At 58.6% G+C, this 24252-nt stretch overlaps 9 protein-coding genes across 9 annotated transcripts; 5 read left to right on the top strand and 4 right to left on the bottom strand.

Moving 5' to 3' along the window:
- Nucleotides 1-1279: 1279 nt before the first annotated feature.
- On the top strand, nt 1280-1462 carry HRG_03747 (uncharacterized protein; the record flags this gene model as incomplete). Its single annotated transcript, XM_044862218.1, has 2 exons — nt 1280-1345; nt 1400-1462. The coding sequence occupies 2 exons, from the start codon at nt 1280-1282 to the stop codon at nt 1460-1462; spliced, it is 129 nt and encodes a 42-aa protein (XP_044723244.1).
- Nucleotides 1463-2098: 636 nt separating this feature from the next.
- HRG_03746 (phosphomevalonate kinase) lies at nt 2099-3550 on the bottom strand (the record flags this gene model as incomplete). Its single annotated transcript, XM_044862217.1, has 2 exons — nt 2099-3161; nt 3282-3550. 2 exons carry the CDS (start codon nt 3548-3550, stop codon nt 2099-2101), a joined length of 1332 nt encoding a protein of 443 aa, XP_044723243.1.
- Nucleotides 3551-4572: 1022 nt separating this feature from the next.
- HRG_03745 (PPR repeat family domain-containing protein) lies at nt 4573-8085 on the bottom strand (the record flags this gene model as incomplete). Its single annotated transcript, XM_044862216.1, has 1 exon — nt 4573-8085. The coding sequence occupies one exon, from the start codon at nt 8083-8085 to the stop codon at nt 4573-4575; it is 3513 nt and encodes a 1170-aa protein (XP_044723242.1).
- A 1964-nt stretch (nt 8086-10049) lies between these two features.
- Nucleotides 10050-12269, top strand: HRG_03744 (DEAD/DEAH box helicase domain-containing protein; the record flags this gene model as incomplete). The annotated part of the gene is made up of 3 exons (XM_044862215.1): nt 10050-10282; nt 10349-11053; nt 11108-12269. 3 exons carry the CDS (start codon nt 10050-10052, stop codon nt 12267-12269), a joined length of 2100 nt encoding a protein of 699 aa, XP_044723241.1.
- A 477-nt stretch (nt 12270-12746) lies between these two features.
- HRG_03743 (uncharacterized protein) lies at nt 12747-13034 on the top strand (the record flags this gene model as incomplete). Its single annotated transcript, XM_044862214.1, has 1 exon — nt 12747-13034. The coding sequence occupies one exon, from the start codon at nt 12747-12749 to the stop codon at nt 13032-13034; it is 288 nt and encodes a 95-aa protein (XP_044723240.1).
- Nucleotides 13035-13482: 448 nt separating this feature from the next.
- Nucleotides 13483-14123, bottom strand: HRG_03742 (COPI associated protein; the record flags this gene model as incomplete). Its single annotated transcript, XM_044862213.1, has 5 exons — nt 13483-13658; nt 13711-13779; nt 13835-13893; nt 13963-14034; nt 14104-14123. The coding sequence occupies 5 exons, from the start codon at nt 14121-14123 to the stop codon at nt 13483-13485; spliced, it is 396 nt and encodes a 131-aa protein (XP_044723239.1).
- A 1544-nt stretch (nt 14124-15667) lies between these two features.
- Nucleotides 15668-18241, top strand: HRG_03741 (elongation factor tu GTP binding domain-containing protein; the record flags this gene model as incomplete). The annotated part of the gene is made up of 3 exons (XM_044862212.1): nt 15668-15859; nt 15917-15977; nt 16035-18241. The coding sequence occupies 3 exons, from the start codon at nt 15668-15670 to the stop codon at nt 18239-18241; spliced, it is 2460 nt and encodes an 819-aa protein (XP_044723238.1).
- Nucleotides 18242-19979: 1738 nt separating this feature from the next.
- Nucleotides 19980-21668, top strand: HRG_03740 (beta-glucosidase (SUN family) domain-containing protein; the record flags this gene model as incomplete). Its single annotated transcript, XM_044862211.1, has 3 exons — nt 19980-20333; nt 20387-20625; nt 20678-21668. The coding sequence occupies 3 exons, from the start codon at nt 19980-19982 to the stop codon at nt 21666-21668; spliced, it is 1584 nt and encodes a 527-aa protein (XP_044723237.1).
- Nucleotides 21669-22503: 835 nt separating this feature from the next.
- On the bottom strand, nt 22504-24246 carry HRG_03739 (PCI domain-containing protein; the record flags this gene model as incomplete). Its single annotated transcript, XM_044862210.1, has 3 exons — nt 22504-23466; nt 23534-23837; nt 23909-24246. 3 exons carry the CDS (start codon nt 24244-24246, stop codon nt 22504-22506), a joined length of 1605 nt encoding a protein of 534 aa, XP_044723236.1.
- Nucleotides 24247-24252: the final 6 nt, after the last annotated feature.

The raw sequence follows: 24252 nt of genomic DNA, 5'->3' as shown, positions 1-24252 counted from the left end.
AGCCATGTCGACGAGGCTCTCTCTCTCCTTGCGTTTGCCAATTGGCCTCGTCGCACTCTTCTGCCAGGCCAAGACATGCAATTGCCGGGCCCAGATTCCAGCCACCCCCGACAGGCGGCATTCCTGGCCATGCCTGCGGTTGATTGCCCTCGGCTCGCATCGCCCCCACGCTTTCGTCTGAGACGCAGGCAAGACCCCTTCCCGGTGGCTCAGGCACCGCGCCCGCGACGTGTGCAGCAGCATGGCATGGCATGGCATGGCATGGCATGGCACGTGTGCATGCCTGCGAGCTTGCCCTGTAGTTGGTATATATCGAGTCGGATTCCCGCCTTGGCCGGAAAGCCCATTAAGCAGCCGGCCAACAAGGGGGTCTAGCAAGTGAGTGAGTGAGTGAGTGAGTGAGTGACCAAGAGAGAGAGCGAGAGAGAAGAGAGAGAGAGAGACCGAGACAGAGAGACGCGAGAACCCAGCCAGACACATCCTCTGGTTTTGTCGGCGTGCCACTCGTTGAAACCTTGGTCTTCGTCATCCTTGGTCTTTCTTTTGCCCATCGCTGTTGCTCGTCCCCCTTTCCCGTTGTAATTCAAGGAGCACACACGCGCGTCTCCAGACCCTGCGTCTCTCCCGAGCCCCGACTTGTTTATTTTTTTTCCGCCCTCGTTTCTTTTTCCTCGGTGGCTCGATCGCAACGCTCGCCCACCCCCCTGGACCCGGACCAGCAACGCCTCGAAAAGCCGTCGCTTTGATTAACCAGGGTGCCTGCTTTCTTTTGTCGGCCTTGCAGCCTTTGCCGGCCAACAGAGAGCAAGGCCAGAAGGAAAAGAGGGTCCCGTGGAACGAGGCCAGAACACTCTTGACAGCTGGTGTGGTGGTTATTTGGAGGGCGCGCGCGGGTCTAGGGCTGGACGCGACGCACTCGCCAGCGGCTGGTTTGCTCCTATTCCTGTCCGTTTCCGGGCCTGCCTACTAGTCGAGACGGAAGACGTCAGCGTCTTGCACTGCATCGGCATCATACATCTATATATCCTCCCTACACCCATTCCTGTCTCTCGGCTCCCTTTCTCTCTCCCTCTCCCATCGTCATCCACGCTCTCTTCTGACGTCTCACATCGAGCCTCCACTCCTTTCACACGCATACACACGCACACACACACATACATACACACACACACACACACACACACACGACGGGAGGCATCGAAAAGACGCGGGCTCAACAGGAACGAGGAAAAGAAGGGCATCGCGAAGCCACATGGCATCGCAACCACACAACGTCACCATGCTCTGCTCTCGGGTCCAGACTCTCCTGCAGCGCCGGCGCAAGCAGAAGACGGCCATGGAGATTGTACGTGCCGCCTCGCCCTCCCTCGCCCTGCCATGTTCTGACCACGAGCTGCAGTCTGCTCCCTTTGACCTCAAGCAAGAGCCCGTCTCGCTGCCCGGAGTCTCCGAAGACGAGTAAGCCTTCGGCGCCAGCCGCATCGGCGTCTTCGAGGCCCTGCCGCCCACGCGCCCTCCCTCCTTCAACAAGATCTCTCGCCCGTCCCGAACCCCCGTCGTCACCGTCCACCAGCCGCGCACCACCCGGTCTGCCTGGTGATGCTTCTTCCTTCTCCACATTCTCTCTTCGTCGTATTCTGTTTTGGTCTGCCTTTGTTGGATACCTGCGTCCTTGGGCGCCGCGACGAGGGGGGCTTTGTTTCTGTCTTGGTTGGGAACGAGCTTCGCTGCTTGCCCACCTACTCTCTGTCCCCCTTTCCACTCCTTTGTCTCTCTTTGTCTTCCTTTCAAGCAAGGTATGGTGCGTTGGTTTGCTCGTTTTACTTCGGAGTATAGACATCGGAAAGAGGGATAGATTCGTCTCGGCAACATGATATATGGCGCAAAGAAAAAATAGAGGCCGCCTCGGGATTCGGGGCGCGGCAAAAAGCGATGCTCGATTTTATCAACGGGACCATGCCATGGTCACGCTACTATCAATAATGATTAATAATAAAAACCGCGATTGAACAAATATTTCGTTCAACCGTCGCCTTCTATCCGTTCTCCCTTGCCGTCTTTTACGCTCCCGGTCCCGTTCGATTGCGTCGCCGGTGTGTCACACCCACCCTGAATACACGTCCAGCTCTTCCCGCCGAACACCCTCCACCTCGCCCTCGACGTCCAGCAGCCTGACGTGCGAGCCCTTGTCGCGGCTCCAGTCGGAGAGGCGGGCGTCGAGGCGCCGCCGCGTCTCCTCGCCGTCGTCGACGAGCAGCGCCACGGCGTCGTAGCCACCCGCGCCGGGGACCACGCCGCCGTAGACGCCCTCGACGGCGCTGACCGCGTCGAGCAGCTCCGTCTGGGCCTCGGGCTCGATGGGCACGTCGCTGAGCCGGCCCATCTCCCGCACCAGCGCGCGGACGGCCCCGATGGCCGCGGGGAGCTCATCGACGGCACCCTCGCGGAGCACGCAGCCGAGCCGGTCGTTGCTTGCCTGCAGGGCATCCCAGAGCTGCTCGGATGTCTCGGAGTCGCTGCTCCTCCATGACAGCACCTTCTTGGCCATGCCGACGCTCTGACTCCCGCAGTCGACGTCGCACATTCGCAGCGCCACCCCCTTTGGCATGCGTAGCCCCTCGTTTGAGACCTCGACATCCCACTCTGCCCCGCCGTCCACGACAGCTGCAAGTCTCTCGCTAAAGCCAGGGGCCCCGGGCTCGGGGAGCTGGCTCAGCAGCTCCGGCGAGAACCTCCGATACACGCACGAACCGTAGACGGCCGCCGCGACGTCGAAGCCGGAGCCGACCTTTCCCTGCGCCGCACAGTGAGCCGACTGCGCCAGGTTGTGCAACGTCCTCTTGCCCGCGGGCGTCGTGACGTCGAAGACGTCCCTCGGCAGGTAGTGGCTGAGCAGCGACGCCGTCAGCGAGGTGACGAGGGCTGCCGAGGATCCCAGCCCCGTCTTGTGGGCGCGGCTCAGCGGAACCGAGAATTTGGCGAAGCGACCGGGCACTTCGCCTGATGCCGCCGTCTGAGAGTAGTAGTCGTTGTCGGCGAGGATGATGAGGCGCGCGGCGCCGATGCTGTGGCCCGACGAGGGAGGCGCAACCTGATTCATGTATGTCAGGGCGTAGCTGAGTGTCGTCTCAACAAAGTTGTTGGGCGAGATTTTGGTTCCGCTGTTAAGGGCAAGCCTTGTGAGCGAGGCTCTGAGCAGCAATTCACGTCGCGGCATATCCCATGAGAAGCCACCACGGAAAACAGAGGGCGAGTGAGATGACAGCACATTCCCAACTTACACCTGCAATTGCGTCACCTTGATGCCCCCCCCCTCGGGCGCCAGATGGTAACCATATCGCCACTGCGCCTCGAGGAATTGCGGACTGTCGACGACAATCTCGTTGAGCTGTACGCCCTCGCTCGTCCGGATCTCGGCCGCCACCACGTTGATGCGCGCGCTCAGGCCGAAGACGAGCCCCGTGTACTGCCGGTCCAGGACGAGATAGCCGCCGGCCAGCAGCACCTTGCCCGGCGCCGAGACGGCCACGGTCGGATGTCGGCTCGCCATGGAGCCTGCTTGAGAAGCCGGGGGTGTTGCTGTGCCGCAAGCCGCTTGCCGACGAGGAGGAGGAGGATGAGGAGAGGAGAGAAAAGAGCGCCAGCGAAGCCGCCCGCGCCCGGGACCGAAGAGGGCAGTTGTGTGACTTCCAACCTGGTCGTGTCAGTGACACAGAGCGTTGCTACTTCCACGGGCGACTCGTAACGGCGGGCGCGTCGGGTCAAAGTTGGTCTCTTTTCTGCATGCGGATCGTGACGCGCTCTCTTTTGCCTAGCCTCAACGCCGTTGTGCGTCTACATAGCACAGTGCGTCATTCCACGATAAGGCCTAGTAATATGCACTGTGAGCAGTCTTGGCAACGGCACGTGTACCGTGCGGACAGCAACGGGCTCATGTAACTTCGCTCTCGCCTTCGTCAAAAAGCCTCGTCTCACCCAACCTGAGCCTAGGCTTCACCCGACTTTCACCTCGAAGCTCGACAGCGCTCGCGGATGCCGCATATCCACCACTCAGCCGCTCTTGCCCGGAACTAGCAATCTATGATTCCTCTGGCCACGAGAACCCTCACTCACCGGCAGCATGCTCATGCTCACGTACGCATCCAAACCACTGATGCTGCCAGATCTTCGTCGCATTTGAAAGGTCTAAATAGACAAATAGCTGATTCCTCATCTTGTCCAACCGGGGCCGCCTGGCTCCTTGCTCCCATCCATCCCGCCTCTTCTTGGCTGCTGCTAAGATTGGCTTTTTCCATGCCGAGTGGAGATGTGTCTATCCGTGGGCTGCCGGCCCAAAACTCCAATGCCAACAACCCTTCGTAATACTACTAGGCCGATGTTCCGAGGCCGATTCCCGTTTTAAGCACGCCCAGAACGCCGTGCAGAATGCCGACAAGGAAATTGAACAAGCCTCTGATGTCGCTCCCTCGCGGCACCCCAAGTCCTCCCCACAAACCAATGGAGGTATCTCGTCAGAGGCTCGCCGAACGTAACAAAGGAAATGAAATCGAATCATTGTTCCCACACAGTCGCTTACTCCGTTGGAGCCTCCTGGCCGCCGCCGAGCAGCTCCAATACCTTGTTGACAACGGCACTGGGATACCCGCGGGTGAGCATTTCGCCGGCGATGCCCTTGGCCTGTTCCCTCTGCTCCACGGCAAGGAAAGCCCTTGTCATGGCTTCGTACGTGCTCGGCTCGCGCTTTTCCCTCACCACGGCACCGTAGATTTCCTGGGCCTTGCCAATGTTCTTCTGAGCAGCCCAGCCGTGGATCAAAGTGTTGGCAATGTACGGCGTGAGCTCGATACCCTTCTTTCGCATTTGAACCAGCAGTGGCTCCGTATCCGCCACCTGATGGTTGGCAACCATGGCCTCCAAGAGCGCCTGAAACAGACTGGCGTTGACGGGCGCTAGGCCCTCGCTGACAACACTGTCGAAGAGCTTCCGCGCGCCTTCCATGTCGTGCAGGACACAGCCTCTCGCGTGGATGAGCGAGGCATAGTGAACTGGTTCCGTTCGCTGGCCCGACGACCGGATCTTGCCGAGCACCTCTTCCGCGGCCGCCATGTCCACAGGCTCAAGGGTCGCGTGCGTATCAATTAAGAGCTTGTATGTGTGCGACGTGGGCGCGATGCCCCTGGCCAGCATGCGCTCATAGTACGCGAGCACCTTGGTCTTGTCGCGCTTCGTCGTGAGGGAGAATTGCATCATGCTGTTGTACGGGGCTGGCCTGGCTTTGTAGTTGGGCATGGCCTCCATTTCGTCGAAAAGTTCCTCCGCAAGCTTCTCGTCGCTGACTCGGCAGAGCGCGTTGACGATTGTGCCGTACGTTACAGAAGTTGGCTTGACGCCCAGGGCCCTCATTTCGGCAAAATGGAAGAGGCAGTCGTCGATTCGACGAGCCTTGCCAAGCTTGCCGATGAGGGCATTGTACAAGAACGAGCTGGGCTCCACACCTTCGTTCTTGGCGCGATGGAAGATGCGCACCGCCTCAGACGCTTCGTCAAACGTCTTGGTCGAGTCCTTGAGAGTGGTAATGTAGAGGCCAAAGGTGTTGGCCGATGGCGTGGCGCCCATTTCCAGCAGCTCTTGGTGGTACTGTTCGGCTCTTCCGCGGTTGCCCAGGGTCAGGCAGGCGCCAACCATGGCATCCAGTATCGAGGACCACCCGTACCGTACCATGGGATATTGGGCTAGCAAAGGGACGTCAGTGCGGGCCATGGCGAGAACATCGTGGCACAATTCCATCTTGCCCTCGCGGGCCGCGGCCGAGATCAGCTTTGCGTAAGTTATGTAGCGAGGATGCCGGCTTGCACGGCGCATGTTGCGCAACCGATTGAGGGCCTCGTTCAAACGGGGTCCCCTCCGGCCATGACTGCCCTCCAGGTCATCAGCGATGAGCGACGACCCCTTGAAGTCGGTGTTATGCGCATGCGGATCGAAGTTGTCCTCGTAGGTGGAAACCGTGGTCGTCGACGGGAAAGGAGAGCCTGTCAGGAGCTGCGAATGAGTGCTCGACGGTTGAGATGCCAGCTCACGGGGATCGGCGATTCCACGCGTCTGCATGTAGCGGTGGATAAAATCGACGCCCTCGTCAATCTCCTCAGCGAGCTGAGGCCGCCCCTCCGACTCGAACGCCCGAATTCGCTGAAACATCATCTCCGACTGAATCAGGCCTTCCGCGACTTGCCCGGAACCAATCAAGGCGACGGCAAACATGGCTGTGGGCTCGATGAAGGATGCGGTCGCGCGAACGTCGGGGCTCGCAAGGGCGTGCCAGTGCTTGCTGGCCGAAGCCACGTCTCCCTCGCGGATGCTCATTGCGAGCAGGGCCATTGTCGGATTGACAACAGACCCGGACGTGGGGGCGAGATCAGCGTAGGCCTCTATGGCCGTCACCTTGTCGTTGTTGTCGGCAGCAGCTGTGGCGACGCGGCTCAGAGCTCGAACTCGGGATTCAGACTCGACCGACTGCGCCCACCGGAGAGCCTGTTGGTAGACTCCGCGCGAGATGAGGCCGTCGACGAAGCCAGTGCTGACCAAAGCATCCTGGATATCAGCAGCTCGGACGCCGTACTCGTCGACTATCCTCTTGAAAAACTTCATGGCGCCCTCAATCTTGTCCGAGACGACATAAGCGTTGATGACAGCGGCGTAGACCTGGTCATCACGTCTGTCCCGCAAGGTTGCTCTCCCGGCGTCGTTTGCCACGGCAAGGATCCGGTACTCGTTATAGCATTCGACGGCACTGACCAGGTCTCCCCGGGCGGCAAAGGCAGTGATCATGGCCGGAAAGATGGCTGCGATGGGGGCGGTTTTGCTGGACTCCATGTGCTCGAACAATGCAAGCATGTCAGAAACGCGTCCTGCCTGGGCGCAGGCAGAGATCAGCTGATGGTACGTCTCCGCCGAGTACATGGCCGTGTCCGCATCGACGGACATGTCGAATAGCTTGATGGCGAGATCTAGCCTGTCGTCTTCGCAGAGGATAGCATGCTCGAGCTCATGGGAGGCGAACATGAACTTTCCCGCCTCGTCCATGCCGCCAAAGCGTTTACGTTTGTCTTCGAGTGCAGCCTTCATCTCGGAGACCTCTAGAGACCGCGAGGCTAAGAGGCCCACAAGGATGTTGTAGGTGTCGCTGTCCGGCGTCACTCGTCGACGAATCATGTCCGCGTACACGTCGAGGGCTTTGGAGACTACCTCGATCTTCTTGGTGGGAAGGTGGATGGCCGCCATCAGGAGAGCGTTGTAGGCACTGGCGGTGGGCTTGACCCCGGTGGCCAGCATGGCCTCGAAGACGGCCGGAATCTCGGCATATCGTGCCGTAGTCGAGAGGCTGGAAAGATGATTGCCATAAGACTGCGACTGGCTGTCGACGGGCGGCGTCGGATTGCGGGCGACACTCCCTGGAGTCAGGGACCGACGGGATACGGGGGTGTCCAGCCTCGAGACGGGCAGGGAGGCAGACTGGAAAGCCTGAAGCGCATCCTCGGCAGCGTCTTGTAGTTTCCGTGCCTTGATCTCACCCTCCAAAGCCGCGTCAATGTGAGCGAGCGCGGCTGCTTCCTCGGTTGAAAAGGAGGCGGCGGTAGCGTCGTCGTGGGCCTCAGCAGCACCGGCCTCGTGGGTGACGGCAGTACCCTCATCCGCAACAAGGATCGTGGACGAGCTCGGCTTCCACTCAAGCCGCTTCTGAAACTCAAACTGGGTCCATTCCTTGTCGACGTCCCCGGCATCCTGCTTCTTTTGCAGAGCCTCGAAGTAGGCATCTAGACCTCCGTGGACGTGGCCATGGCGATGATCGGACGGGAGGCCAGCTCCTGTCCGCTCGGTATGGAAAGCCGAATGAAGCTGAAGGGTAGAGAGACGGCCTAGTCGGCTTGTGTGTCGGCGACCGAAGACGGGGCGGTTCTGGGAATTGAGAACATGAGGGTGTGTGGCAGCTACGACGGATTGCGCGTAGCCGTGAGTGGTGATGGATTTTGCGAATGTTGATCCTTGACGGATGAAATTCGTGTACAGCGAAGAGTAGATGGTGGGCATTTAGGTGACAGCAAGAGGGGGGAGGAACTGGGTGAGGGCGCATATTAGCAAAGGATCACAGAGTCGGCGGCTCGATGCAGGGTCGACGAGGCGAGCTGCATGAGTCACGAAGCGGCGACGACGTTGAGGCATACTCACGGGGAAACGAAGGAAGAAGATCAATTGCAGGTTCATTTGACAGCGCCGAAGCCGTCAAACGAACGCGCGGTCCAGGGGAAGGGAAATGGGGGTATGATTTGGGATGGTTTGGGAGGCGAAAGAATGTGCCGGAGCTTGTAGAGGAGAACAAGTTGCAGAGAATGTGGGAGACGGCGGGCGAAATGTAGGCGTGGGATCTCGAGGGTGCGCCGGGGGAGGGGGGGGCGGCGGGGGCCACTTTGGGGGATTTTTTCTTCCCGCGTCCATTGTAGGTTTCTTTTAGGGGGTTAAAGTGGGTGGAGGCTCAGCGCTGACACGGTTCTCAGAGCACCTCGGCCGGCCGCAAGGATGCCGCGGCGAAGATACCTAAGTACCGTTGACTCTCAAAGCCTGTTGAACACACGTGGCCAGAGATGTACCGGACACGCCACGCGGGGCCTCCGTCTGTCAGTCCCAAGCTGTCATCATTGGCACGCTTTCTTGGCCTGACGCGACCCGAAATGCCCTCCTCGGTATCCGTAGGTACTGTATGTACTTTGTTCTTTTCCTCTCTGCTGCCGCGGTTTGTTTCTTCTAAACCATGCATTGTCAAGCGGGTGGTTTCAGCCCCCGCATTCATTCAATTTAATATGCCGAAATTTTCCCTCTTTTTTGCATCATCCTCCGCCAGGGATGGTGAATGGATGACGACCACGACTTGGACCTTCATCCCTCGCGAGAAGAAACCGGCCCCGGCCACGCTGTCCGGGCCTTAAAGGTGGGGGCCATGGGTGAAGCCGGAAGCCTCGGGCTCCTCCACCCTCAGACAGCCATCCAATGGAGAGTCTCGGGTAAAGCTGTGCTTTCAACGCCGCCTAACTCCGCAGTCCGCTGTAGTCCCCGTATCAAATCCCTGATTCATCATTTTGCAGCAGCGTCTCCGACGAGAGAAAAGGGGAAACTTGGGAAGGCCAGCCGACTGGTCACCAGCGCAAGGCGTTCCAAGCCCGCCCTCCCAGGAAAGAATGAAAAAAGCCTTGACATGCGCAGGAAAAGAAACCCGAGGTGGGCTAAACTGGACTGGATTAGAGGCAAGAAAAAGAAACGGCCTCTCAGCTGTGGACCGTGGTCGACGGCCTTCAGGCACACCAATAACGTGCTTGAGCCAATGGTCTACGTCAGCTCGCCGTTATACCGGGCCTGCATTGCAACCACTGAAAGTACAGTACAGTACAGTTAAAGGATAGCGCCAGCAGCGCTGACCAAGCTCGCCCGGGCCGTCACTTGACCCTTTACGGATAGGGTCCACGAAAATCTCCCGCTCTGTCTTCGGAGTCCGCCAACTGCCCGTCTTACTAATGAGACCCGGCGCCGGCATCTTGGTCCGCGTCCGGCACGCCTTTCCCGTACTGTTACTGTCTTGAATGCGCAGTGACTCTCACTCGCTCCCGAAAAACGGCCACTGGTGTTAATACAAGCGCTTCGTATCAAGGTGGCTGGAAAATGTCACGATTTGAAAGCCGTATACTTTGTAATGGCTCGCTCACAGCAAGGTCGTCTTCAAGTAGTCCAGTGCTCCCGACGAGTCATGGCCTCCGGACTCGCCTGCACGGGCTCAAGTACAGCCGGCACAGGCACTGTACCCCGGACCGTAGACTGAGGGACGACCTGCAGTACCGAGTGAGTGAGAGCGGAAGTGGAAGTGGGCAGTATCTAATCGATCTTATCGATAAACCCCATAAAAAACGGGCTTAGATAAGAAAAAAATTCAAGAACCCAAAAGTTGCTTCACGGACGCCCCACCCAATCCGAGCTCAACGAGAAACAGTAGAGACAACCGATTCATCATGGCCGACGATGGAATGCTGCTCAATTTCGAGCTCGGAAGTGAGCCGTTCAAGCCCCAAGTCAAATTCAGGGGAGGCCGGTGGCGGGACAGGAAGCGCGCCGAAAGGAGCGCCAAACTCGCAACGTCACGCCCCGCGACTACCCAGGACAACGATGTCGAGGAACAACGCTTCGCGAAACGTCGCCGAGTCGAGGGCGAGAGATCCAAGGGAGATGCAGGTGCCCGTTCGGGGCTTCCAACACACGATGACCCTGGCACCGACCATGGAGCTCCATCCGACCTCCCCAATCGACACAGGAATCCTGCGGCGGACTCAGGCAAGGGGTCTCGACAAGTCGTTTCCCGGCTCTTCTCGTACAACCCAACCCAGACGACGGCTGCGGCGGAACAAGAAGAATGGGAAGCGCCGCAGCCTTCCAACGCGCCGCTCGCCGATGTCGCCAACTTTGGGTCCCTTACCCTGTCGTCGCGGCTGGTGGACGAGCTGGCCAAGATGAATCTGAATCGCCCAACAGCCATCCAGCAAAAGGTCATTCCGCACTTGCTATCGAGCACGTCTGATGCATTTGTGCAAGCAGAAACCGGTTCGGGCAAGACGTTCTCCTATCTCCTCCCGATTCTCCATCGTGTCCTGCTCCTGAGTGGCTCTGCTGGGGGCAAGCAACTTCACCGAGATTCCGGCATCTTTGCCATCATTGTCTCGCCAACCCGCGAGCTGGCTAGGCAGGTCCATGAGGTCCTCGAGCAACTCATTCGGCCCTTTCCGTGGCTTGTTTCCACCGCAATCACCGGCGGAGAGTCAAAAAAGGCCGAAAAGGCAAGAATTCGGAAGGGCGTCAACTTTCTCGTCGCCACCCCCGGTCGGTTGGCCGATCACATAGACAACACAAAGGCTCTGAGCTTCGCAACTGTCCGCTGGTTGATACTGGATGAGGGCGACCGATTGATGGACCTTGGCTTCGAGCAAGATCTGCAAAAGGCCATATCTGCGCTGCGGGACCTGCCCGTTTCCAAAACAACAACAAACGGCACGGCGCTTGACGCACTCCCTACCAGGCGTGTCACCGTCCTCTGCTCCGCCACCATGAAGATGAATGTGCAGAAGCTTGGTGAACTCAGTCTTACTGATGCCACACTTTTAGCGGCTGAAAAGGACGCTGCCGACGAGCCGGAAGACAATGCAGTCCACAAGGCTCCTGCGCAACTGCATCAGTCGTACATTATCGTGCCGTCGAAACTCCGCCTGGTGACGCTGGTGGCGCACCTCAAGTCCATCTTCTCTCGCCGCGGCCGTATAATGAAAGCCATCATCTTCATGTCTTGTGCCGACTCGGTCGACTTTCACTACGAGCTTCTCCGGCATCCAGACGACTCAGCCCTCCCGGCTCCTTTGCCAAAGGAGGCAGAACAAACTGCCAAGACAGTGTCCAAGGCGGCATACGTCACCTCTGCGGCTAGCCCGGAAGTCATCTTGCACAGGATGCACGGATCGCTCAGCCAGCCAGTTCGGACAGCAACGCTGCGGTCGTTTTCCGCGTGCAAGTCTCCGTCGGTGCTAATCACCACAGACGTCTCGTCTCGTGGTCTTGACATCCCGTCTGTCGACTTGGTCATCGAGTACGATCCGGCCTTTAGCTTCGCAGATCACATTCACCGCGTGGGTCGGACGGCTCGAGCTGGACGCCCTGGTGATGCCGTGCTATTCCTTCTTCCGGGGCCGGAGGAGGGCTATATAGAACTCCTCAAGTCATCCACATCGCCCACGTCGCTTTCTTACGAGTCAGTTCTCAAGACTGGGCTCGTGGCCAAGCTCGAGTTTCCGGTCGAGACGTCTGCGACACCCGCAGACGGATCTTCATACCACGACAAGGCGGAATCCATGCAACTTCACTTTGAACAGCGCCTCCTCAACGATACCCAACGGCTGGACCTGGCACGGAGCGGCTTCAGATCACACATCCGGGCCTATGCTACGCATGTCAAGGAGGAGCGTGTGCACTTTAACCTCACCGAGCTGCACTTGGGTCATGCGGCGAAGAGCTTCGGCTTGAGAGAGGCCCCCGGCGGCATCGGCGCAGGGGTCGAACGCAAGGCGAGGAAGGGTCCAAAGGACGCGGCCATGGGGCACACGCAAGAGCAGAAGCCCCCGCGCGACATCATCAGGATGAAGAGCAGGATGCTGATGAAGGCAACGGCCGACGAGTTCAACATCGGGTAATGACGCGGCGACGTAGCTCCGTGGCGAGGATGGGCTGCTGACCTACTGCTTTGGGCAAGAAACGCGACGCAGGCTTGCCTTGAGGCTCCTTGGTTCGCTCTTCACCCAACCTGTTTCTTGGAAAGAAGGATCACATGTCACCGTGCCGCGAGCAGCTGGCTCTCAGCTCTGCTGGGATGCGCGATCGAGATTGAAGATGCATCAGGCTGACGTCATAACGTCATGAAAGATGGACCTTGTGCTGCTTCATCATCTTGTTTATCCCAAGCTGTCTGTCCCTGCCTGCCGCCAAGGCTACGGCCGAGCCATAAAAGTCCGCCTTTCCTAGATTTCAGCGTAACTCTGGAAAACCCTCTATTACCTCAAGTGCCTCGGTTCAAGCGCAGAGACCCCTAGTCACCAAACTCGGACGACTCGTATCCGATCCCACCTCTCATTCATCAAACACAAACCTCAGACGCACAGCACCGACCCGCCATGTCCTCCAACGACAGGGTCTCCAAGACGGCAAACACGACGGGCGACCAGGCCGCCGGCGTCGCAAAGTTCACAACCAGCACGCTGGGCAACGTGGTGGGCGGAGTGGCGCGGACCGTGGGCGGCGTAACGGGCGCCGCGACGAGGGGCGTGGGCGACACCATCTCGGGCGCCACGGGGGACGCGGGCAAGCCCGTCGGCAATGCGCTGGGCTCCCTCGGGACCGGCGTCGAGAGCGGCGCGACGGGCGTGGCCAAGGGCGTCGAGGACGCGGGTCAGTGGAAGTAGGCGGCGATGGGCTGGCGATAAGGTACGGGATGCAGAAATGTGGGATACCATTCGAGGCGTGAGGTCTTTCCCCTTTATCCGATGGGAGTGTCCGTGGTAACATTACTGCGTATTCAAATTGAACAGGGCCAAAGTTCCGGGCAATCTCTCTTGGACCAGTCGGCAGGTCGCGCGAAGGGGGAAGAGAATGCTCTTTGCTTCTTCTATCGACGAACCACTACTCTTCCACTCAGCCCGTCAAGCCGTCCGCATCAATCTCGTTCCCTGTCTACCCTTGAACCGTAAAAGTACATGGGTTCCATCGCCTTTACCCGGCGGTCTTGAATTTGTCGGCGATTTGCTCCATCTCTTGCGCCGCCTTGTGCAGCTCGTTGACCGAAGCGCGATGTCTCGAGGAACTTGTTAAAGTCGTTGCCCTATGCTCCGGGAGCACTTGCGCAGGTCTTGCCTAGACCTGCTCAGCGCCCCAGCCTGCGACATCGGCCTCACGCATGTTTGTTGGGGGCTCGATTGAAGGGACGAATTCGAGGACGACATAGCCGATGCCGACGATGCCGACAATGCCACCTGCGATCTTCTGGATGACCATGTCACCCAGTAGCAAGCCGCCAAGGAAAATGTAGACTAGGAACGATCAGTATTTGAGGTATGTTCACTGGTGAGCTGGAGAACCTACAAGCACCTCGGCCGACAAAGGAGAAGAGGAAGGAGGCATATCGGGAGATTTGAGGAGGAATCTGGAACTCTGGCCCGAGCGTCAGCAGGAGTGCACGTCCCATTGACGACGAGGAGCTTCATACCCAGCAGAGCGATGGCGAGACCAAAGACAATCATGTAGGCACCGACGACGATGGTTGAGCTGAGCTCGGCAGTCAGCGGATGTTTCGGTCGGAACATTCGAACGAAGCTAGTCAGGGGTCAAACGCACAGCCTGAAGCCGAATATTTGCGCGATGCCGCCGAGGACGGTGATGGCACCGAGAGCCAAGTTGACGAAGCGACTGGAGCAAGGGGCGCAAAGAGTCAGTTCCTAGCTCCAATTGAGACTGGGCTGGCCCGGCGACACGTACAAGATGTCGGAGAGTTCCATGACGGCGAATTGCGGCTGCGCGAGATGCGGTGGCTGAAAAACACGAGTCCGAGGAGAAGATGAGAGTGTGCGTTGTGTGGACAGAGGCGCTAGCTAGAGATGACTGGAGAGCAGAGGCTTGGGCTCAAAGGTTGGGAAGATGAGGCTTTCGCGACGCGAGAGAGGAAGGGCGAAAGAAAGATGGAACTAGCGTTACGCGGACGACTTGAGCTTGGAAGTGACGTACTCCGTATATACCTGGTAACTAGGTACCGTAAGAACTTGATAATAGCAGCAGGTGTTGCGGAGAGCCCCGTGGTTACTAATCCGGTGCTCGAGCCTGCTATCTAAAGTATCTAGGTACTAACTGAAGTTCTGATTCTGGGGGGACTGAAAACTAGATATAATACCTGCAAGCTACAGCACTGTCAAGCTGGTAAAATACCGCTACACAGGGCAGAATAGGGGCACCCTCAACGAAGGTGTTATTAACGTGGATTACAAAGTCCATTCTCTCTGCTCTGACGCCTACCGTATTCGTAGCTTCACATCATCCACGGGGCTGCACATGATGGGCAACCTCCAACCTCCAAGGCATTAGATATTCTAGTTCTATGTATGCAGATGGTGTTGAAAGCACCTGGAAAGATGCTGGATACGCAGGGATAACCATATTGCATCATCTCTCATGTAAAAGAAGGAAGAAAAGAAAATTACATCCTCACACCCCCTGGCCATGTCCGTAGTGCTGGCCCGTAACTTGATACGATCCGACAGCTGGTTCTGATCCTAGCCGGAGCACATCTTCTCTTCGCTACGACAGAGGGTCCGCTCTCCCATTTCGGACGCCCCCGTCCCCGTTTGCGCGTCTCCGTCTCTGGCGGGGGCCGTTGGGCTCTTGGAGCCGCATTTCATAATTCTCCTATGGCAGTAGTCCGAAGAGACGGATCCTGGGAGGGGATAGAGGTGCCCTTGGGAGCCACTTTTACCAGCCACCCCTTTGTGGTCACTGGTATAATAGTTTTGATGGTCCAACAGCCGGCGTAGGCAAGCAAACATGCACGGATAATACTAGACGTGGACCACGAGATACCATGTTCGAGCCAAGAACATGAAGATTCGGATTCCATTCCAAACCGTAGTCAATGCGACGCCAGCCTGGGATAAAATAGCTTCAGATCATCGACGTGCAGATGCCTTTTCCACGGTCGACGAGAGGTTCCCATGCGACTTAGAGAACTTGCTATTCCTTTGAGGAGCGGCAAGCTGGTCACCACCGACGTCTGGTCCCGTTTGGGTGGATGGGAGCTGCTTCAAGTATCCCAAGTACTTATCTTCACCGCCTACCCGATTTGGACAGCTCCGGAGGCAGGAACAGAAAACCAGCAGCTCGTCACCTCGAAGCCAACCTTGCGTAACTTGATTGCCTCGATAGTTGGCCACCCTCTCGAGTCCCTGCAGACGACGTCTCACAACAACAGAGGCTCGCCGTCAACCGGCATGCCACAGGCCTCACGTGGAAGGAGAAGTGACGGGATGCTCCCGCATAAGCTGCATCGGGCGACATGATCCACTCGACGCTTTCCCGCAGGATGCCGTCCGCGTCGGTATGCCTCTCTGCAAGGGCAAAAGGTCGCCTGGCGTTGCGAGGAGCCGTCGGCCGCTGTTGGCTTCACGGCCATGCCGATGCCCCGGCTCGTCATGACACCCGCCTCGAGGACATCCGCAACATTGGCATCATCGCCCACGTAGATGCTGTATGCTCTCTTTGTGTCCTCTTGATTGACGACTTTGGAGCTCATGTTGGGACATAGGGCAAGACGACCACGACAGAGCGGATGCTCTACTACAGTGGTGTCACGCAGCGAGTCGGGGGTAGGTGACACTAGAGCCTTTCGGCAACCTTGCTCCAGTCTACTGATTGCCCTGTAGATGTGGACTCTGGAAACACCGTCACCGACTTCTTGGAGCTCGAGAGGGAGCGAGGCATCACCATTCAATCGGCCGCCATCACCTTCCACTGGCCCTTGGCCCAGAATTGTCCACCCGGCACACAACCCAAGACTGTCAATTTGATTGACACCCCCGGCCACCAGGACTTTAGATTCGAGGTCGATCGATGCCTCCCGATTCTTGACGGCGCCGTCTGCATCATAGACTCGGTCAAAGGTGTCGAGGCTCACACCGAGCGAGTCTGGGCTTCTGCTCACGAGCTCAACATTCCGCGCGTCGTGTACTGCAACAAGCTGGACCGCGAGGGCGCCTCCTTCAAGAAGTCGGTCCTTGAGGTCGGCGCCAGGCTCAAGGGCTGGCCGCTCGTCTGCCAGATACCCTGGTGGGAAAGAGAAGAATTTGTGGGCGTCATCGACATCATCGATGGCGTGGGATATCGATGGAAATCTGAAAGGCACAAGGTTCGATACGGCCCCGAAGAGTTGGCGGAGGTGCTCTCGAGCTCGAACCCGGCCCTGCTTGAGGAGGCACAACTCGCAAGGCAGCATTTGATCGAGGGCCTTGCTGAATTCGACGAGGTAGTCATGGATGAGTTTCTGGCTGAGGATGCAGAGATCCCGGCGTCCCTGCTAAAGCAGGCGATCAGAAGGGCAATCCGCAGCGGCGATGGTCGTCTCATTCCCGTTTTCGCAGGATCCAGCTTCCGCCACATCGGAGTCGAGCCGTTGATGGACGCCATAGCCGATTATTTGCCCTGCCCGTCTGAGAGACCAGACGTCGAGGTGCGGCTTGGACCCTTCAAGCATCGGCTTGGGAACCTTCTCGGAGAGCAAGGCGGCCGTGAAAATGTTGCCTCGGTCGCGTCCGTCTTCAAAGTATTCAATCACCCCAGAGAAGGCGTCATCAGCTTCGTGCGCGTCTACCACGGAACGTTGACGCGAAACGCATCCACCTTCAACGCCAACATGATGGTTCAAGAACGACCCATGGGCATACTCCAAATCTCAGCGTCGAAGACGCAAGAGGTGCAAGAGCTCCGCGTCGGACAGATCGGAGCACTCAAGGGACTTAAAAGGGCAAGAAGCGGAGACACATTGATTACCACAAGAACCGGGAAGCCGCTCGTTGAGCGCCTCCGCCACATACAGGTCCGGCCACCAGAGATCCCACCCCCCGTTGCGTTCTTGCAGGTCGACCCTTACGGAAACGTCGCGGCACAGCAACTTCAAGTGGCTCTGGAAAACGCCTCCCGAGAGGACCCGAGTCTACGGTGGACTCGAGATCCCAAGACTGATCAGTTCACAGTCCAGGGGATGGGCAAGCTTCACCTGGATGTGTCCGTCTATAACATGAGGCAGAGGCACAAGATAGATGCCGAGTTTGGGCAAATCGAGGTTGACTACAAAGAATGTGTCACGATGCCCACGCAACCGCAGTACGCCGTGTTTGACCGTGCAATAGCCAGCAAGCCTGGAAAAGCTTCATGCACCGTTACGCTGGAGCCGATGGATGAGCACCAAAGCCAGGGCCCAGGAGAATATGGCTTCGAAAGAGACGGCAACGTCTTTGACATTGACATACCAGTGTCGCTAAAATTTGACGCGGACGAGGCTCGTCAGCAGCTCTTGAATGGCGCCATCGCCGGCCTGGCCCGGGGCCCTCGACGTGCGTCCCCGGTTCACGGTTGCCACGTCAGGGTTTCGCTCGACGCGTCCGACGGTGCGCTGGAGAGTCCAAGTGGAGGCCATTTCAGCAGCGCGGCAAGAACGGCCGTACAGGCGGCCCTTCGCGAGGCATTCGACAAAGGTCAGATTGGCATTCTAGAGCCCATTATGTTGGCGCACATAACGTGCCCAGAGGCAGCGGCAGGAACGGTGCAGCACGACATCACGGCCGGCGCCGGCGGCCACATCCTCGAGGTCACAGATCGGTCAGCAGAGTCAACAGGAGACAACCTCATTGATGTGTCCAGGATCTATGCGCCCCCTGATCCGTACGAGTCGGTGACGTCGCTCAGAGGCAAGCGGTCGACGAGTCGCATGGTGGAGATTGTGGCCAAAGTGCCATATAAGGAGATGCTGAATTACGATGATCATCTACGCAGCAAAACGGCTGGCCGTCACTCCATGACAATGTCTTTCGACTCGTTTGCCAAGGTCGTCGGGCATAGGGAAAAGGGCCTTTGATGCTCCCTGGAGGCACACAGTCCCCTACCCTTGTATCACATTTTCGCGTGTACTTAGACCTGGCTCCGGACCGATCACTAGGGAAAATGGTGTCTTGCATGAGGCACAATGGGAGAGATAGAAAGAGAAATGTGAAACATTTATCGAGCAGCGGCCAGGTTGGACGAGCCAAGCTGCAAACTCGATTTGCGGCAGGTACGGCAGGGCGACTAGGTGGAAGAGCCAACGGTTATAATATTGACGGCAGGGAAGGCCGTCGCTTCTCGATCAGCAAGGGCCTGCCCTTCATTCGTTGGTCAAATAAAGACCGTGGCTTCGCTGGGTATAGCAAGCCGCGAGTGAGTCTGGCATGGCAAAGAACCTCAAAGCGCACCGCAGTGTCGCTGCCGTTTGGCGGAGAAACCCGCGGCTCTCCCTGTGCGAAGCCCGCATCACCAGCAGTTGTTTTTTTCCTGGCGCGGAACGCTGGACACTAATCGAGGGTGATCCATCATCATGACCAGCGAGCTGTTTCGCCAGACATGCGAGCATATCAGGCCGACTGTTGGGACTGGTCATGACAGCTGTCCGATTATGATTAGATTCGTTGCCCGCTGGATTGCTGCAATAAATATTCGGCTCAGCCTTGCAGCTCCCTGTTCGGTCCATCGAGGAGGCTATGAGCAAGTCCGGATTGTTTGGTCTGGGCATGGGGTCGCAAGAGGGAGAATACGGCGCATTGTTGGCCCTTGATTAGGGCACAGGATGGTGGAGCCGCAGGCCAAGGGCCGACTTGGAAGCATCCTCGCGATTGTCTGCTTGGCTGTCGATTAGCGAGAGTCTAGGTGCAGGGCCTGGCGATGGATCGCGCCCCCACGGTTCGGTCGGATCGCGATTGCGAGTCTGTCGGTCGTCGAACAACAAACAACTGGTTCACCAAGCTGGCCCTCGAGCAGACTCCCCAGGCAACCAGTCCTTGCTGGCGGGTTCGGCGCATGCGACGAGGAAAAAAAAACGGTAACGCACGGCTTCTAGATGATGTCTGTCTTATTGCGAGTCGAGATGACGATAGGGGACCCTTGTGCTCAGCGGCTGATTCTATTCGCTGAGCGACAGCTGCTCGAGGTTTTTGTGGGGGGGTTCGTTCCTTTTTCCATTTCTGTTCGAAATCCGGCCAGACCGAGACTCGAGGTGAGGGAAGATCAGGCGACGTAAGCGCTATTAATAACATGGGCAATAATAAAACTATGAACGCCGAGCGGGGCTCTCCATTTCGGCTCAACATGTCTCGCCCGTACGATTGGCCGACCCACCGAATAAGGAAATGAGTTCTGTAAGAGCGCCTCGCGCTGATTGGAGGGGTGGCTGATATCCCTGTCCGCAACCCTTCCCGCAGTTGGCTGAGGAAAGAAAGGGCTTGGCCCCCCCGGTGGGTTTGCGCAGATGCGGTAGGCATGGTCATAACAGACGGGACCCCTTTTGACGGTCCTCTCTCTCGTCGTCTCCGCTTCGTCGCCAACGGCCGTACACTCATTTGTCCTGTCTGCTTTGACCAAGCCACTCGCGATCCAAGAGCCCGGTTTTGGCTGCTCGTCCACTCCTTTCCTCGCCTTCTCTCGCTTATACACACCTCTTGGAACAACAAGACGCACACGCTCCTTAGCTTTCAATCTCGACTCCGTCCGACCTCGTTCGCTTCTCTCATCCGCTTGGAGCTCTCTATGCAGCGACCGTGACGCCAGGAAGCCATCGACACGGTATGAAGCTTGCTTCGATTCACGCCGCCCTCGGGCCGGCCGCCCTCCTCCTCCTCCTCGCTACCGGCTGCAGGGCCACGCCGGCGCACGAGAAGCTGCACCAGCGCGCAATGAGGCCGAGGCATTTCCATGGACACGCTCACTGGCACCCCATTGCCAAGCGCGGCAAAATGTGCGAGTTTCCCACTGACGACCCCAACCTCGTCGCCATCACTCCCGAGGGCAAGAATGCCGGGTGGGCAATGAGCCCCGACCAGGAGTGCAGGCCGGGTCACTACTGCCCCATCGCTTGCAAGCCGGGCATGGTTATGGCTCAGTGGGATCCCCATTCGGATTATACCTATCCCTCGTCAATGGTATGCTGCCCTGGCCCTCGTTGGATAGGGCTCCGCCGCTGACCCCGGCACAGAACGGCGGACTGCACTGCGGTGAAGATGGGATCGTGCGCAAACCGTTCCCCGACAGACCAAACTGCGTCGAGGGCACTGGCACGGTCAGGGTCGTGAACCAGTGCCGAAACCCCCTCTCTTGGTGTCAGACTATTCTGCCCGGCAACGAGCTCATGGCCATCCCGACCCTCGCCGAGGTCGAGACCGAGACGACCATTTCGGTCCCTGGCGCCAGCTACTGGAGAAAGACTTCAGCTCAGTAAGGCAGACCTCGTGCCTCCCGCGCAACGCATTGCTGACCGAGGCCGCAGCTACTACGTCAACCCTCCCGGCACCGGCGTCGAGGGCTGCATTTGGGGCAGCGAGTCGCAGGCCATTGGGAACTGGAGCCCCTTTGTCGTCGGCGCCAATACTGAACGAAATGGCATGACCTTTGTCAAGATTGGCTGGAACCCCAAGTTCCTCGAGCTGGACATGAAGGCCCCTGGCTTTTCGCTCAAGATCGAATGCCCCGATGGCGGCTGCGTCGGACTGCCGTGCGAGATTCGCTCTTCCTCCGGAAAAGGCAGCGTCGAAAGCAAACTGGCGGCCGCCGGTGCGGGAGGTGCCAAGTTCTGCGTCGTCACCGTTCCCAAGGGCAAAGTGGCCAACGTTGTCGTCACCGAGGAAGGCAGCGGCGGCAAGGGTGGTGGCGGCGGCGGCGGTGGTTACCCCGTGCATTCCTCCAAGGAGGCAAAGACCGAGACTGTGGCCCCCCCTCCAGAGCCCTCGACGACCGTCGTTCAGGAGCCGACAACTGTACCAGAGAAGATGACCACCACACCAGAGCCATTGACGACACAGCAGTCGACGACGATCAAGACGACGACAAAGCCGCCGCCGCCGCCACCACCTCCTGTGACCACATCAGCTACGACGACATCCTCGGCGGGTTTGTTATCGCCGGCCTATGTGCCCATCACAACGTCCAAGAACCTCGTGGCAACAACCAGCTCCGTGGCGACGACTACGTCAGGAAACCACAAGACGTCAAATTCGACAATGTCCTCCACGACCAGCAAGTTCAGGCGCCCCACGATGCTGCCCGGTGCCGTCTTCAATGAAAACGCCACCGCGCCCACCGGCTTCGCGGCCAAAGGCTCCGTTTCGTCGTCCTGGTCTCCTCCCCAGGCAACGCCCAACAGCCCGCCCAACAGCCCGGCCATAGTCTCTAGTAAGAAGGGTGAGGCCGGTCGGCAGCAAGGCAACGCCGCCGTTGCAGGTCTGGTTGTTGCCTTTGTCGCGGCTGCCTGCTTCTTTTAGATGCAGCTTGGCCTGGCCTGAGTTTTCAGACCAGCAAGGCACCCCCTTGCACGAGCTTGACTTCTGCCTGTCCATGCCCGACGGATTCCTGACGAGTTGCTTTTTTTGGTCTTTTCTCCCCTTCAACTGCTAATTTATATTACCTCTGCTTCTTGCGGCGGGCTCTCCCAATGTTGGCCGAGTCGCTCAGACTCGCGCCGCATTCTTGGCCCCGCCGTTTTATTCCTACTATATACCGTTCTCCTTCTTCCACATATTAGCCAACTTAGCTATCGGCGATAGGGTGTTTACTGCCAACCTGACAGAATGACCGCGGCTGACTGCGTTTCCACGACTCGCCACGGCTCACTTCTACTCGCTTCACACTTTCGCCGACTACTAGAGGCCTCTTTGACGGCATTTGCTTGCTCCTCTCCCCCTTTTTCCTTTTTTTCATTGGTCGATACCCTCTTAGCCTCGGAAGTTTGGATTGGTGATTGGAGAAGGGGGTTTAGGTGTATTCTGGACAGGCGGGGAGTGGAAGAATATATGCAGACACGGGAGAACCAGCCGGGTCATTCGGCTGTTCTTTAATGGAATTGTATGCTTGTCCCTTCCTATGAGACAGGAAGTAATGAGTCGTTGCGTTCTTGAAAGAACCGGCTACCCCGCGAAGGAGAGTATGGTTTTTTTGGAAAACTCAAACTCCATCGCCAGGGGGCACAGTTGTCCCCTTTTCATGCTTTTGGCTGTGCGCGAAGCTCCTGGGTATCGTTGTGTTGCCAAACCTTCCTGCAAGATGGCTTGTCAGGATAATGTATCGGTATGGAGGCTCTCCCCTCCCTCGATTCACCCTTTAGCCCTTGACCCATCCAGGGACCTCGTTTGGGTCAAACGTCTCCTCGTATCTCCTCTCTTGAATGGCCTGCCAGACGGTGGGCCAGCCGGCGAGAACGGGCCCCTTTGCCTTGGCTCCAATGATGGCGAACCTGCCCTGGCCGTGAGCCACGAAGCCGTGCATCAGCTCTTGCTGGATGAGCGAGGCGACCGTCATCTCAATATCGTTGAAAGTAACGTCTGCGTTGCCCCAGATCAGGCCCTCATTGGGGCGCAGCTTCTTGGGTCCGCCGGGGGGCGGCACGAGCGTCGTCTCGGTGGGGATGTGGACGTTGCTGGTGATGGCCTTGATGAAGAGGGCGTTGACGTGCGGCGGCCGGCCGCGGACGACGTGGCTTGAGGGAAGCCAGCCCTGGAGGCGACGCTGAAGGTACGTGGCCACGGCGAGAAGGTCGGCGAGGTCCAGCGTCGCGGCCTTGCGCGACGCCGCATCGGTGGGGGGCACGTAGGTCAAGATGAAGGTCTTGCGAGCCAGAGACCGCCACAGCAGCGGGCGGAGACGGTAGCTGAGGGGTAGATAGAGGCCCTTTTCAAAGAGCCAGGCTTCGTGGGCGGCGAGGTGGTGCTGAAACTGGATAAAGTTCCCGGAGCGGACGGCCTGGCATAGGGGCAGGAAGATGGGCTGCAGGGAGCGGGCCTCGGGCCGGTCGAGGAGGCGGGCAGAGGGGAAGCGGCCGACGAGGAGGTTGCAGGGTATGAGGTAGGTGAGGATATTTGTGCGATGGGAGACGAGCTGGGGCGGCGTCTGGAGGTAGGCCTGCTCGAGACATAAGGCGGCGCGCAGGTAGTGGTTCGTCGACAGGTTGAAGCGGCCTAGGTAGTAGAGGTAGGTGACTCGCTGCGAGGCCGGGTAGAGGTGCAGAGGAGGCGAGCTGGCCGACATGTTGCGAAATATCATGTTTGCCAGGTTGGTCCTTTTGCACTGGACGAGGCGACGGCGTTAGAATGGAAGGAAGAGAGAAAAAGAAAGGGGCATGGGCGGAACGCACGGCAAAGAGGAGCTTGAGGACGAGGTTGGCAAACATGTAGACGCCGACCTTTTTGCCCTCCGGCTTGCGGCCCGAGGCGCGGTCCATGAGGCACGTCTTGAAGATCTTCTGGATGGTCTCGGCCGAGGACTCGGCGACGGTCTTTGTGGCGCCCTCGTCGTCGCGCGAGGCGCGCAGGCGGCGCGTCAGGTCGGGCCTGCGGTTGAGGCGCAGGGTGAAGCGGGCGAGCGACTCGCACAGCGACATGCTGAGCTGGATGAGCATGGCGCCGTGCTGGGGGTGGGTGAAGGCGGTGCCGCAGGAGCTGCAAGTGCGTGAGCAGCATTGGACACATGAGAGAGAGAGAGAGAGAGAGAGAGAGGCAAGAGAACTCACTTGACCAGGGCCGTGAGCAGCTCATGAGCCTGCAGCAAGTCGTCGTGGTTAATGTCCCGCCAGAGGGTCAGGTAGTCGCGCATAAACGCCTGGAAGCTCGGCCAGACGGACGCCTTGGCGTCGTCGTCGTCGCCGTCGTCGCCGTCGTCGTCGAGCGGCAGGCACTCGTCAATGACGGCCTCGAGGCCCTGCGCAAAGGAGCGCCGCAGCTCGGCCGCCATGTCGTGGTACTGGCGCGGCGCGCTGGGCTCGACCTGGAGCCATGCCCGCAGCAGGTCGTCGCGCTCGTCGCGCACGTGCTGCCGGATCTGCGCGAGGAACTGCCGCACGAGCGACATGCCGGG

The sequence above is a fragment of the Hirsutella rhossiliensis genome, assembly GCF_020360975.1.
Source record: "Hirsutella rhossiliensis strain HR02 chromosome Unknown scaffold00003, whole genome shotgun sequence".
NCBI classification, from domain to species: Eukaryota; Fungi; Ascomycota; class Sordariomycetes; order Hypocreales; family Ophiocordycipitaceae; genus Hirsutella; species Hirsutella rhossiliensis.
The sequence above is the reverse complement of the archived record's forward strand: the minus strand, read 5'-3'. Positions and strand labels throughout refer to the sequence as shown.